Raw genomic sequence first — 14748 nt, 5'->3', positions numbered from 1 at the left:
ACTTTTCCACTAATCACCAGATCCTAATAAACACACTCTCCCCAGGAAACAGAAAAGTATCACTCAGTGAGAACAGGGCGGCCACAGACATCCGCAGCTGGATGAGTCAGATGTTTGGAAGCTCAGACAAGACTTCTAAAACAGACCAAACACTCCATGAAGCAAACATGAGCGTGCTTAAAGCAAAAGTAAACAGTAAGCATCTCCAAAGAAGGAGTGTCACGGAGGAGCAAAGGAGAATGAAATGGATATTGTAGAGTCTCTAAAATACAATAGTTGAAGGTTTCTTTTGTAGACAGAATCAAGTCTAGAATAGAGAAGACAGAAGAAAGAATTGGAACCCTGATAGTTTGGGGAGAAGGAGAAAAGGGGAGAGGGAGAAGGGAGAGGGAGGGGGAGAGGGGGAAAGGGAGGAGAAAGACAGAGAGAGATGAGGAAGGGAAAGGAGAGGGAGGAGAGAAGATAAAGGGAGAGATGGGGAGGGAGAGAAGAAGAAAGGAAAGGGAGGGGAGAGGGAAAGATGGAAAGAGGGAAGGGAGAGATAAAGAGAGATAAGAAGGAGAGGAGGAAAAGAGAGAAGGAGAAGGGGAGGGGTAGAGAAGAAAGGGGAGAGGGAGGGGGAGAAGGAGAGATGGGAAGAAGGAGAGAAGAGGGAGAGGGAAGAGAGAGAGAAGGAGGAGGAGAGATAGGGAGAGGGAGATGGAAAAGGGGAGGGGTAGAGAAGAAAGGGGGAGAGAGGGGAGAGGGAGAGAGGTAGGAGTAAGAGATTGAAAGTGAAGAGAACCTCAATGAGAGGTGAGAATTTTAGCTGAACTCATGCTATTGGAGTCCAGAAGGCGTGGAAGGAAACATACTGAACCCTAATTTAGGAAACTGAAAACTCCCCCAAAGCAGAGAAGACAGAGCCAGCAGTGGAGAAGCTAGAGGGTCCACAACAGGAGCGAATTCGGGGACCAGTGCTCCCCACGTGTCATCCTCAAGCCACTGTGAAAACAAGAGATAAACTAAAACTATTGAAAGCTCCAGTGAGAGCGAGCTGCTTCAGGACGAGCTGTTTCCTTACAAGGAAAACAATCAGGAAGACATCATCAGATACAGGGGACCCAGAGGAGGTGACACAAAGCACTAAAGAAAAGGAGGAAAAGGGTCAACCTAGAACCCCATAGCCTGGAGAATGCCCTTCAAGAAGGAAGAGAAAATAAATCCATTCTGGGATGATAGAGAAGAGAGAACAAGTATCTGGAAGGTGTCCCTGATGGAGCACCTAAGACCAGAAAATGCAGATCAGGGCTGCTGGGGTAAACTGCAGCCTGGTGAGAACAAAGCCCAGACACGCAAAATAGATCGTGACTTCATCCTTCATTCCTCAAGTTGTATTTGACAGGGTAGCATGGCTTAATACAGCTCTTAATAGGAAGAGAGGGGATTTTTAAAGACAAGGAAATTACCTAACAAAGGTAAAACTTTAATGCTATCTAAACTGATAAAAAAATTACTGAAAATAATATTTTATCAGTTTATTTTTGTAGGTTGCATATCTATAATGCAATACCTGAAGCAGCCATTTACAAAACTGCGTATAACGGAATATGGTGGTGCCTGCCTTTAATCTCAGCACTTGGGAGAAAGGCGGCAAATTTACAAAGAGGTATACATAGAGAGTTCCAGACCAACCAGGGCTACATAGTGAGTCACTGTCTAAAAATAAACATTAAAACATTATAACCTAAGAAAAATGAAATTCAAAATAAATCAAGCTGCTCATAGGGAAAAAATAAAATGAGAGTAAACAAAGCAAACAAAATTATATGGCAGACTTAAATTTAACATCCAAATAATTATATTAAATATAAATGATTTAAATCTGTGAGTTTAGTTCCAGAATTTTACAGGTAGGGTTTTAAAAAAGAATACAAAATGGATATGGCCTATGAGAAACTCACTTTTAAATGCAATGGTGTGTGTATTAAATACAACGTGAGTGTAAATGCATGTGCATATGTGTATGAGTGTGTGTGAGTGTGTATGGGTGTGTGAGTGTGTATGGGTGTTTGAGTGTATATGTGAGTGTGTTGAGTGTGTGAATGTATATGCAAGTGTGTTGTGTGTGAGTGTGCATGTGTGTGTGAGTGTACATATGTGTGTGCATGCGTGTGAGAGTGTGTGTGTGAGTGTGTGAGTTTGTATTATGCGTAAATGTGTGTGATTGTGTGAATATGTATATGTGTGTGAATGTGTATGTGTTCTGAAAGTAAGTAGATGAAAATATACAGGCCACTCGAGCATTAAGCAGCAGTGACTATGTCGGTACCAGACAAAGTGAACTTCAGAGCAAAGAGAATTACGTGAATGGTGGAGTTATTAACTAATAATAAAGAACTAGATGCCCAAGATAGAAATCTTCAATCTTTATGCATAATTTGTAATAGTAAGAAACTGTGTTTATGCTCTCCTCTGAAATAAAAAAGAATAGTTATAATCAATATATTATTTAGTAAACCACATGATGTTCAAACTAGGGAAATGAGGTGAAGTTAATAAAATATATAGATCTGAAGGGAAAATAAAACTATCCTCCATTTGCAGATGATATAGTCTGCATAATAAGTCCAGAAAAGAAAAAAATCTAGAAAAAAAGGAAAATTGATAAACTTTATATTGCCAAAATTAGACAGTTATGCTCTAATGAATGAACACTCTGCTTAGAGGCTAGAAAGAAAACATGCAGCCTAGGAGAAATGTTTGCTAACCGCATCCCTAGCATCACATTCATTCTGAGGATAGAGCTTGGAAGAGGGCAAGCAGCCCTACTCTACTCAATGGGACACACACACATTCACTCACACACACACTCACACACACACATTCACTCACACACACACTCATTCACTCACACACAAATTCACTCACAGACACACACAGACATACTTATAAACACACACATTCACTCACACACATGGACATACTTACAAACACACACATTCACTCACAAACACACACTCACACACTCATATACATATACACTTACACATGCTCACATTCACACACATATATATATATATATATATATGTATACTCACACTCACACACAGAGAACTACTTACAAACATTCTCTCTCTCTCTCTCTTTCACACACACACACACACACACACATATATACGTATACTCACACTCACACACAGAGAACTACTTACAAACATTCCCTCTTTCTCTCTCTCTCTCTCTCTCTCTCTCTCTCTCTCTCTCTCTCTGTCACACACACACACACACACACACACACACACACACACACATACTTACATACTGTTTACCTCAGGGCATCCAGGAAAAGAGGGCGGGAGAGGCACAGCAGAGCAGTGACTGGACGCACGTCCAGGGCATGTCCTTAGTGACCTCTGCCCTCTGACGAGGCACCACCTCTCACAGTTTATTCCACTAGGACAGGTGTGTGTCATCCACAGCATGACAGAAGTATAAAAGATTAGTGGCTGGCAGGGAGGTGACAGAGTACCTGTGTCTAGGAGGCAGCAGGAGGCAGATTTTTTTGACAAGGAAGTCATATGTGGAACAAGTCTGCCCTAAGCATGGGCAGTGTCCTGACATCATATCACTGGTTTTGAAACCATAGACGGTTATGAAAAATGTCTCCCCCAGGGTAAATTGGGTGATGGGTTGTCAAGTCATCTTTGTTCTACTTTTGTGACTTCTGTAATCTCAAATTATTTCAGTTTTTTTAAAGTTTTTTTAAATGAGAACAATATAATACTTTGTAATGTTTACAAACTAGTTCAAATGAATCAATTCATGATTTTTGCAGTCAGGGTAGCAGGTCTTCCTGGCAGGGCAGAGACCAGTTGGGGATACGTGGGAACAGCTTTGGTTTGGTTACAGTGACAAACTCAAGTTATCCTAGAAGGACAACTTAAGATGGTGAAAGGGTTTTTCTGTCCACTTCTTTCTAGGTTTGTGCTTCCTTGGCCTTCTGCCCATTGCCAACCAGCTCTGTGGCTTTCAGGGCGACATGGCAGAGAAGGCTCAGAGACACAGTGCTCACCCTGAGGAGGCCAGGAAGAAGAGAGGAAGAAAGGAGTGAGGAGAGGCACAGTGGGGCAGTGACAAGTGTCAACAGCATGTCCTTCAGGGACCTCTTTTCTCCAAGTAGGGACCGTTTGCCTGGGGGTCCAGTCACATGGGAGAGTAGGTGGCAGTTCATGGGAGAGCATGAGTCTGCCCTCCCTATGGGCATAGCATACACTTGGTAAAAAGATGTGAAGATGAAGGTCAGAGAAACAGCTCTCAGGTAAAGTGCTTGCTGTATAAGCAGGAAGGCCTGAGTTTAGATTCTCAGCACCCACAAAAAAAGCTAGGTGTGGGGACGTAGGCCTGCAACCCCAGTGCCGGACGAGGGACAGAGACAGGTGGATCTCAGGGACTTACTGGCCAGCCAGTCTGGCAGAAATGGGGAACTCTAGGTTCTGTGAGGGACCTTGTCTCAAAAGATAAGTTGGAAAGCAACAGAGGAAAATACAAGTAGTCTTGAACCTCCACCCGAGCACACACCAGGAAGCGCCTCTGAAGAAGCCGTGTGCACACACACAAACAGATGAAAAGCACACTTGTGTTTGTGTAGCTTCCCTATGAGTGTACATGGAAAAATATGCCTTAGAAGGCCATGTGCAAACTTTCCTTTATAGAGGGAGGTGAGGGCAGAGGAGGAGGCTGGCCTTTTATTTTATACTGAATTAAATACTTCAGAGCTACCAGGTTGTCTCCAGCCAGAAAGGCAGCTCCTGCCTTCCCTGTCTTCTGGGTCCCTCTTGGCTGTGGCCAGCTGTGACATCACCCATCACCTCCTGAGAATGGGGCTTTTAAGCCTGTGATGGACAAGAGTCTAGACAGCTCTTAGTCCTGGAAGTCAGTTAATCAATCACTTGTGGCTTTTCTCCGTAATGCAAGTGTTTTCCAGGAATGGCTGGGCTTTCCGGGCCCCACCTGGCCAGAGGAATGGTGGGTTTTTGTTTTCCAGTTACATTTAACCAAGTTTAGCCCCCTCAGTTGTCAGACACACCATCTCTAGTGGGGTCACACCATCTACAGGATGTTCCTCCAAGGGTCCCACCCTACCCAGCAGGACTTGGGTGGAGTGAAGAGAATGTGGCTCTGTGCCGCAGTTCAGATCTGGGGTAGCTCTGTCAATTGTGCAGCTCCTAACCGAGGGTCACACGTTCAGATCCCTGGCATGGAAATAGAGCCCTTGCGTGGCCATACTGGGAATACCATATGACTGTGCAAATGAAGTACTCGGTGCAGCATCCACACACTGGACAGGGCTCGGTGAACATCCATCACTCTCCCCAGAGCATCACCCACAGAGACCCTTGCTCATCTTGCTCTGACATACTTTGGGGAGACGTCTGCTTTCTATACTGTTCTGTTGCTTATTTTATGCACACACACACCGCCACCGCCACCGCCACCGCCACCGCCACCGCCACCGCCACCACCACCATGAACTTACCTACAAATTCAGAAGGGCCAGAAAGACCACCCCTGACATTCTTTATGCTCAGCCCAGCCCTTCACACACACAGGGCTTCCATAAATGTGCACAGAAGCACCGACGGACTCACTCCAGTCTGGTTTTCCATTTGCCTCCTCCCACACGCTCACACTCAAGATCATGGGGAGCAGCCACGTTGTAGGAAGGACTGATGTCTCAGCCGTGTGTTCCCACAGTCGTGCTGATCCTTGGGTGGATGCAGGTCCGTGAGTTGCTAGGCTACCTACCTGTCACTGACTTCTAAATGCCAGAGTGTCTGGAATGAAGTCGGAACTCAGGCAGAGACCAGTGTCCATCCCATCACTCTCTTCTTTGCAACTCAAATCAAGAATCCTGCTGATGCTTCTTTGTCCCTGGATTCTGGAGTGTGGAACCCCACCATCACACACACACAGTTATCAATAACCTGCAGAGCGGTGTTTTAGGGTTTCTATTGCTGTGATGAAATGCTATGACCATGGAGTCTTATAAAGGAAAGCATTTAACTGGAGCTTGCTTATAATTTCAGAGCTTTAGTTCATTTTCATCTTGGTGGGGAATATGGCAACTTACAGGCAGACAAGGTGCTGGAGTTGTTGAGAGTTCTACATTCAGATCCATAGGCAGCAAGAAAAGAATGAGATACTGGAACTAGTTTGGGCTTCTAAAACCTCAAAGCCCACCCCCAATGACAAAGTTCTTCCAACAAGGCCACACCTACTCCAGCAAGGCCACACGTACTCCAGCAAGGCCACACCTCCTAATGCTTGTCAATTAGTGCCACTTCCCCAGTGTTTACATTTATGAGCCTATGGAGGCCATTCTCATTCAAACCACCACAGATGATCCTCAGAGTGCTTGGTACGGTCTCCTTCTCTAAGGTTCATGAATTGTCACATGGCAGTTGAGCACTGGCTCTGGGCTCATCCAGCCTTCATCTTCATGAAGCAGCTGGTTGAGAACAGTGCCATACGGCAAAAGAATCATTTACGTAGATAAGGACAGGTTTTCTCTTTTAATTTTTTTTCTCTTCACAATTTCATACATATATAATATGCTGTGGCCTTTCTGACCCCACTACTCCTTCCCACCCCACCACTCCCACTGGACCTCTTTGCCTTCCCTACAGGCCTCTAGTGTCATGTCTTAGTATCCATTGGGCTTAATCTCTTGCCTGAATGTGACTGTGGGTTTTTTCTCATGTGTGAGCTCCTTACCAGTGTCTGTAACAAAGTAGCAACCCTTTAACTACCACTAGGTCCTCAGGTAAGGGGGAGATGCATCCTGAACCTCCCCCGCATCCATAATGACATGTTGATGGGCCCCATCTTATGTAGGTCATATGCCAGTAACCAAAGCTGCTGTTGGTTTGTGATTTCATTGGTTATGTCACGTCCAGAAGTGTGTTACAGCACTCCCTCTTGTCCTCTGGTTCTAACAGTCCTTCTGCATGTCTTCCATTGTGTTCCCAGAGCCTTGAAGAAGGGATAAAGATGTTCCATTTGGGGCTGAGCACCTGGCAGTCATTTACCCTCCACCTTTTGAAAGTTAGGTTGTCTAAACCACATTAGAGAAGTAAACTGAAAGAGGAAATGCCAATAAAGTTTTATTGAACCTGAATGGACATTCTCAAACATGTAGTGGTCTGGCTTGACCTTTGAACTTTCTAATGGTGGGGAAATAGCCCACATTCAGGGATAGTGACACCTGGGACCGCAATTGTGCAATCATCTCTGTAATGCAGGGCAGCCATGCCAACCACAGCTCCGGCTAAGCTGTGGTGTCCTGGACTAGATAGCCATGCTGTTTCAGTCTATGTATGGGCTTCTACCCTAGTATGAGTTGGAAAGTATGCCTGTGTATGTTAAAGTCATTGTTTCCACGTGTACTAATACAGAGCTCGTGGTGGGCTGTCTCCTGGTTTTGTTCCAAGTGTGTGAAGTTGAGTGTGGGCTGTCCGCAGTTCAAGCTTGACACAAGCAGCACAGGCTGGTGGTGTCGTCTGGGCAGCTGAGCTGCAGTCTTGTCGGAGACTCAGGGGAGCACCTGATGTTACGGAGCTGGCCTCACTGAACCCTGTCCTGCTTTGGCCAGGGTCAGCTGCTAAGCATCTCAGCAGCCCACGGGGATCTGGAGACCGTTCGCTTCCTGCTCACTGAGAAGCACGTGGAGCTGCCGCTGGAGCCCACTGACGACAACCCAGCTGTGGTGGCAGCGCATTTTGGACACACTGAAGTAGTCCGTGAACTGCTAGAGTCCTTACCAGGTAAACCTCTGTGTGTGTCAGCTCCGTGACCACTCTCCCTTCTAGCTTCGCCTTTTCGGGAATACAGTTGGGACTTCACACTTCACACTTTACATCCTTAGGTGATCTTCTCAGGTGGGTTTTTCTCACCTAGCAATATTCATCAAAAGTTACTCTGTGTCTTTTCACTACTCAGTAACTTGTTCTTTTTATGGCTAAATAATACTCCATCGGATGGATATACCGTTGCTTCTGGTGAACTCGAGGTGTTCTAGTCTCTTATAATGTCCTTGTAGTATTGGCTTAGCAATAAGGAACAAGTGTCCAAAGCGTCACTGTTACTACAGGTTGAGGCACTTTGAGAATGAAATTTAGGTGTTGGACCTTTGATGTCAAGGCTATGTGCTGAAGAAGAAGCTACACATGGTTTAATATTCTATAACTGATACCTTGAATTTCTTTTATAAGTTTGAAACCAAAGGCCCTATTGTTTCTGTCCTGGGTCACATCATGTAGTGGTTCTGTGTGGGTGTGTCTGTGCGCACTGAGATGACTCCAGAGAACACTATCTTCTCGGTAGAAGCAGAGCTTTCACTTAGACCTAGAACTGCTGTGCTTTATTCATGGCCAATGGGAAGATGAGGCTGAGGAGCAACCAGCAGGATTCAGAGACACTTTCTTCTGTCCTCTCACCCCATCCAGGTCCCTGTACCCCCCAGCGGCTGCTGAACTGGATGCTGGCCCTGGCTTGCCAGCAAGGGCATCTGGAGGTTGTGAAGCTGCTGGTCCTGACCCATGGGGCTGACCCAGAGAACTACGCAGTCAGGAAGAATGAGTTCCCAGTCATTGTGCGATTGCCTCTGTATGCAGCCATCAAGGCAGGTAAGTCCCACACAGTCAACCCTGGCCTGCAAAGGGTCCCACTTTCCAGTGTGGGACTCTGGCTTTACCCTCACCCCTAACTCTCCAGTGGCCTACAAAAGGACCTTCTGCAACTCTTTCCTTTCTCCTGTGTATGTTGGGGGGCGGGGGGCGGGAGTCCAGCATGCACATGTGTGCAGCTGTGTGTGCACACTCGTGTGTGGAGGGCCAGAAGTCAACCTCAGCTACTGTTCTTTAAGACAGAGAGATGGCGTATCTCAATTTTGCCTGGAGAGTCCCTATTCATCCCAGTTGGCTGCCTCTCCACCTTCATGGATTCTTCTCTCTTCCTCTCCCTGTTTCTGAGATTACAATCTTATTTCATCATGCTCAATATCTTTTTAAAAATAACTTATTTTATTTTATGATCTTTGATTGCGGTTTTCATTACATCTATGTCTGCGTGAGGGTGTCGGATACCCTAGAACTGGAATTACAGACAGTTGTAAGTTGTCATGTGGGTGCTGGGAATTGAACCCAGGTCCCCCGGAAAGAGCAACCAATGATCCTAACCACCGAAGCCATCTCTCCAACCCCTCAGTATCTTTTGTATGTGAGTTCTGAGGATGGAACACAGCTGTACAACTCAGCAAGCACTTCACTGATGTGGCTGTCCCCTCAGTCCTGTTTTTAGTGTCTTTTTTCAAAATAGCTGGTCCTCCCTACTAGTCCCCCATTGGGTGGCAGGGACCCACTACGGCAAGTGGGTCCTCGTGTGTAGCACTTAAAGATCAAAATCCCATAAACTCTCTCTGCCAGGAATTTGGTGCATCAGGGAAGTAACCTAGGGCCTGCTCTCCAAACATCCCGCCCCCGTGGAAATGACCACTGGAACATCTGCATGCCCTGAGCTCTCTGTGCTTTGCCCCATCAGGGAATGAAGACATTGCCATATTCCTACTTCGGCACGGAGCCTATTTCTGCTCCTACATCCTACTGGATAGTCCTGACCCAAGCAAACATCTACTCAGGAAGTATTTTATCGAAGCCAGTGCCCTGCCCAGCAGCTATCCTGGGAAAATCGTGAGTGTGGGAAGGGTCTGAAACACAGCTTTGGATGGGGCTTTCTCCAGGCTTTCTTTGACACATTTACAAAACCAGTTAAGTAGGTCATATATGTGTTTTAAATTTTCCCTTACACTGAGTAAGACTTAACGCTATGCAGGTAGGGTATATTTTTAAGAGGTGAAAACTCTGGATGGGGTGGAGGGGAAGGTTGTAATGAAACGCATGAGTCTGCTCTTCCTGGGGTAAGTAATCTACTGAGCTAGGAAGGATCCCTTCATATGTTTCCACAAGGAAAGCTGTTAGAACATTGTGAACCAAGACAGGGAGCTGGGCACGATGATGCGGGCCTGTGATCCCAGCAACTGGGGCGCAGAAGAAAAGATCAGGAGTGCAGTGTAACTCATAGAGAACCCAGAGTCAGCCTGAGATACACAGGGCCCTGTATAAAAACAATAGGACAAGCAAAAACCTATACTATTTACATTGGCTCTGTAAAACATCTGTCAACATTGCTGTAACTTGTTCTTCCAAATAGGCACTTGGGACAAGGTAGTCTCAGCCCTTCTCTTGTGGATATGCACTTGGTTTTGCTAGGAATTCTGGGATTTGCCTCTTGTTATGCAGCCTCATTTGCTAGAATGTGTCTGCTTCTGTTAATCTGCACTCCAAGGTCCTGACGCAGGCTGCCGTGGAGTCACTGCAGCAGCAGCGGCAGCAGCAGCAGTGTCTGAGCCTCTGGCCCACACCTTGCCCAGTACTAGACATCCCACCCAGAACCTTCTCATTTTTCTCCAGCCTGTCTAAGGAACACAGCTATCAAGTGTTTTCATTTCCATGTTTTATTAATAGTACTATTAAAATTTTTCACATGTTCATAAAATATTTACATCCCTATAATGTGAGCTGCCTGCTGACGTTTGTTGGTTGTTTCACGAAGCTTTAGCTTTTCGTTTTCACGTTGGAAATCTCTTGCGTGTTAGAGGTGTGGAACCTTTGTGAGTTCTGTGTTTCTCTCCAAACGTTTTCCTTTCGCCTGTTCTTGTGCTGACACAGACATGAGAACATGCTGTCACTGAAGTTCATCTCCTTTATTGGCTCTATGGGGTCTGGGGTGTATGAAGGGGGGACTTCCAGGTTTTATATAAATACTCTGCTAGTGACTCTTACGGGATTTTTGTCCATTTAAGTTTTTACATTTTAAGCTTTGTCTTTCTGCTGCTCATCTCCATGTGTTATGCGAGGGGAGGGAGGCTGGCTTTCATCGCTCCAGGTGGATAACCAGTTAATCCAGCATAATTTCCAGGGGAAAGTAGTTGGGTGTGGTGGTGAGCTTGTCTACAATTCCCACTTGGATGGGCACTTCTTCCGTTTGGGACTGTCTTGAGTTATATAGCGAGACTCTGGCTCAAATATAAGCTAAATAAAAATGGAGCTTCTTCTCACCTCTGGGCTAAAAGTCACCATCGACATTTTCATATAGATACTGGTATGTGTTGGGGTTTCTGAGTACTGAGTCGTATGCAGCAACCAACACTGGCAAAGGCTTGCTGTTTGATTATAGGTGCCTTGGGTAATCCTTATAACCCAGGAACACAACCTTCCTCATCCTTTGCTGTTTCCAAAGTTATACATACTCTATTCAATCCTCACAGACACCCCATTTTGTTGTATCATATAAAGACTTTATTTCTGTTCACATGTCCGTCCTGGCAGAAGAGCCTGTCTCCTCCTTGGGTGGACACCTTGACCTCTCTCCTCTGCATAAGTCTTAGATGGGTTTCCTGAGTTTCACTTGCAGGTCTCAGGTCGTCTCATTTATGTGCCTTTGTGTACATTTCTAGTTTTCTCCCAAAAGGTCTTGGATCACTCTTGTTGATTTGTGATCTTTTTTATTGCTTTGGCACTGTTTGAATGGAATGTACATTTGTGCAGCTCCTACCTCCTTTTCTGTCCTGATGACCCTGGTGGGGAAAATGTTTGTCTTTTTTGTCTTTGAACCATTCCCTTACCAGCCTCCCTTATTAATTCTAAGTCTGAGTTCCTTCAAACTGCATAGTTCAACAGCAGGTTCAAAAAAAAGGTGTGTGTCTGTATAACCTGTTTAGTCTGTGTCTGCACATCACTAGAATTGTTGAGAGTTAGGCAATCATAATTCAGACAGGCACCTCTCCCATGTCCCTGGCTTTAAGGCTTTGTTGTCAGTGGTTTATAAGCCCTGGCTTTGGGTTTATTGACAATAGGCCCTTTTGTATTTAGGTAGGTTTTTGCTTAATGTTGCATTAAATTTGCTTAATGTTGCATTAAAAGTGTCACTGAATTACATGTGGTCAAACCACATGTGAAGCTATAGCTTTTCCACTTTAATTCATTGATTAACTAAATGATGGTGGTAATTGTGAGCCAACCTTGAATTGAATTGGTTTGTTTCTTTGCCTGGATTCGAACTACGGACATTCTTTTTACATCTATATTTGCAGATGGGTTGTTCTATAATTTTAGGTTTCTGTTGTTCTGTTGAGGTTTGCTCAGTAACCATTCTTGCTTCTCACCATGATTTTAGAAACTTTTCATTGTTTCTTTGTAGATGTTTTATAAGAACCATTGTTGACACTTGGATAAAACAAGTTTTATTTTTGCTGGTTAGCTGGGGCTGAGAAGTTAGTGGTGATTAAAAAGAAACCAGCATCCTTGAGGTGAAATCTTGGCAGTGTTTCCTCAGAGGCAGCACACAGAAGCTGTGTTTTAGAGGTAACCAGACTTGTGTCTTGTGCTGGCAACTATAGTTAGTCATGTGTAAAAGTCACCCAGGTAGTACTGGTTTTGAAGGCATGAAGGGGTCATGAGGAGCAGCTTGGGCTTGTCGTTGGGTAGCAGAGCCAGGACTCTTAAAGAGAGCTCAGGCGAGGCTATTGATGAAAACAAAGCCCAGTTGCAGCAAGAGATCCCAGCATTTCAGAGATGCCAGTACCATGGGACAGCTGCCAAGAACAGCAGCAGTGGTGGAGTGGAGTCAGCCTGAGCTTCACAGAGAGTGTATGTGTGCTGCAGAGGGTAGAGCCAGTGAAGTGACCCAGACCCTTTGGTGGAGCCACTAAGACTGTGAGTGGATCCCAGACATTGGACACTGAGTTTTTTACACAGCTGGAGTTTGGTTTGGTTTTGTTCAGATTGTGACTGGGCCCTGGTTCTTCCCTCTTAAAGTAAGAAAGCACTTATCTTATTTTTTATTTTATAGGAGCCCACAGTTATAGACCTTGGATTTTTTCTAAATTGTTCTTATTTTTAAAGACTATGGAAGTCTTAAATTTCAGAATGTTTATGTTGTGATGTTGATATTAATGTGTGATCTTGGGGATGAACAAGAAGGAAAGGTTACAGCTTAACAGTGATATGTTCGTGTTAAGTTGACAAGGGGTCAACCTGGCTAGTTTTATGTCAGTTTGACACAACCTATAGTCATCTTAGAGGAGAGAACCTCAATTGAGAAGATGCCCCCATAAGCCTGGGCTGTAAACAGACAGGCCTTTAGAGCATCTTCTTAATTAATCGTTAATGTGAGAGGGCCTAGCCCACTGTGGGTGGTGACATCCCTGAGTTGATACTTCTATAAGAAAGCAGGCTGAGCAAGCCATGATGAGCAAGCCAGTAAGCAGCACCCCTCCATGGCTTCTGCACCAGCTCCTGCCTCCAGGTTTCTGCCCTGCTTGAGTTCCTGCGCTGACTTCCTTCACTGATGGACTGTGATGTGGAAGTATAAGCCACATAAATTTTTTCCTTCCCAACATTTGGTCATGGTGTTCTATCACAGCAATAGTAACTCTGACTAGGACAGCCCACTTTAGTCCTATGGATGTCTTGGTCCTGGAAATGGAGTCTGTGGCCTCCCCATGTGACCACACCACACTCTTGTATTTTCATTAACCTTGAAAAGATTTGTTGAGACTTCTCTTTTAGATTAATCTTCAACTCTCTCTGTATGTAGTATGTCTGTGTGTTTGTCTGTGTATGTGTAGTATATGTGTATTTTGTGTATGAAGTGTGTGTCATGTGTATATGTGTAGTGTGTGTGTGTGCCTGTGTGTGTTTATATGTGTAGTGTGTGTGTATGTGTGTAGTGTGTGTGTAGTGTGCATTGTAAGTATAGTATGTGTGATGTGTGTGTGTGTGTGTGTGTGTGTGTGTGTGTGTGTGTGTGTGTATAAGAGTGAAGCTGCACAGAGAACAGAGACATCCGACTTTTTTGAAGCTGGAGTAGAGGTGGTTATGGGCTATCCAGCGTGGATGCTGGCAGTCAAGCTCCAGTCCTCTGAGCCATCTCTCCAGTCCTAGTTCACTGAGACTGTTCTTTATTTCCTGGTCTTCTGGCAACAGCATTCAGTGTTAATTTCATCTGAGTGTGTGTTTTGAAATAAGGGTCTCCCCTCCCCCACTGCTTCACATTCGCCTAGAGCCCCCTTCCTGCAGCTGTTACTGCATTTATTGCTGTCCAGGCTTCACCTTCTCTTACTCTCCCTGGTTTCCTTGCTCCTACGGAAGACTGATAATCAGACTTCTGTATGTCGTTACCTCTGTATAAGACTGTTGGCACTATCCACTATAAAACAGGGATTAGTATAGTCCCGCCGTGGGGCAGCCGTGTGCTCAGCACAGGAGCTGGCATACAGCACATGCTCAAAGGGTTAGTTGTTGCTGTTGTTGTTGTTGTTGTTGTTGTCGTCGTCATCGTCTTCATGCTGCAAAAGGAAATGCCGGTCCTCTGGCCCTGCATCCATGCAGTAACTGGCTGGCTTTCTGCTCCTTCTTATCCAATCAGTTCATGCAGCACAACATTAGCCTGCATCGCAGGGAATGCAGTGTGTCTTCTGAGTGAAAACATGAAGGTGCAAAGACGCTGTTATCAGCTCTCATGCAGCTAGACACTGTTGCTGCTCACCAGAGCCTGCATCTCCTGCAGACTTAGTTTCTCCAGACCTCAGTTCCTGAAGCAGGTCATGTAGGTCTCAGGACAATGAGTGGGTCTCACTTTCCAATGTGC

At 45.2% G+C, this 14748-nt stretch overlaps 1 protein-coding gene across 4 annotated transcripts in view; it reads left to right on the top strand.

Annotated features, from left to right (window-relative positions):
- The window catches only part of Lrrk1 (leucine rich repeat kinase 1), a 135562-nt gene that overhangs the window by 50833 nt on the left and 69981 nt on the right, over nucleotides 1-14748 (top strand). For all 4 annotated transcript variants that reach the window (XM_076935476.1, XM_076935471.1, XM_076935480.1 and 1 more), the window contains 3 exons: nucleotides 7634-7805; nucleotides 8487-8666; nucleotides 9580-9728. In XM_076935476.1, the coding sequence (XP_076791591.1) occupies nucleotides 7634-7805; nucleotides 8487-8666; nucleotides 9580-9728 (501 nt within the window). The remainder of the gene's footprint in view (nucleotides 1-7633; nucleotides 7806-8486; nucleotides 8667-9579; nucleotides 9729-14748) is intronic.

Source organism: Arvicanthis niloticus, chromosome 1, assembly GCF_011762505.2.
Source record: "Arvicanthis niloticus isolate mArvNil1 chromosome 1, mArvNil1.pat.X, whole genome shotgun sequence".
NCBI lineage: Eukaryota > Metazoa > Chordata > Mammalia > Rodentia > Muridae > Arvicanthis > Arvicanthis niloticus.
The sequence above is the reverse complement of the archived record's forward strand: the minus strand, read 5'-3'. Positions and strand labels throughout refer to the sequence as shown.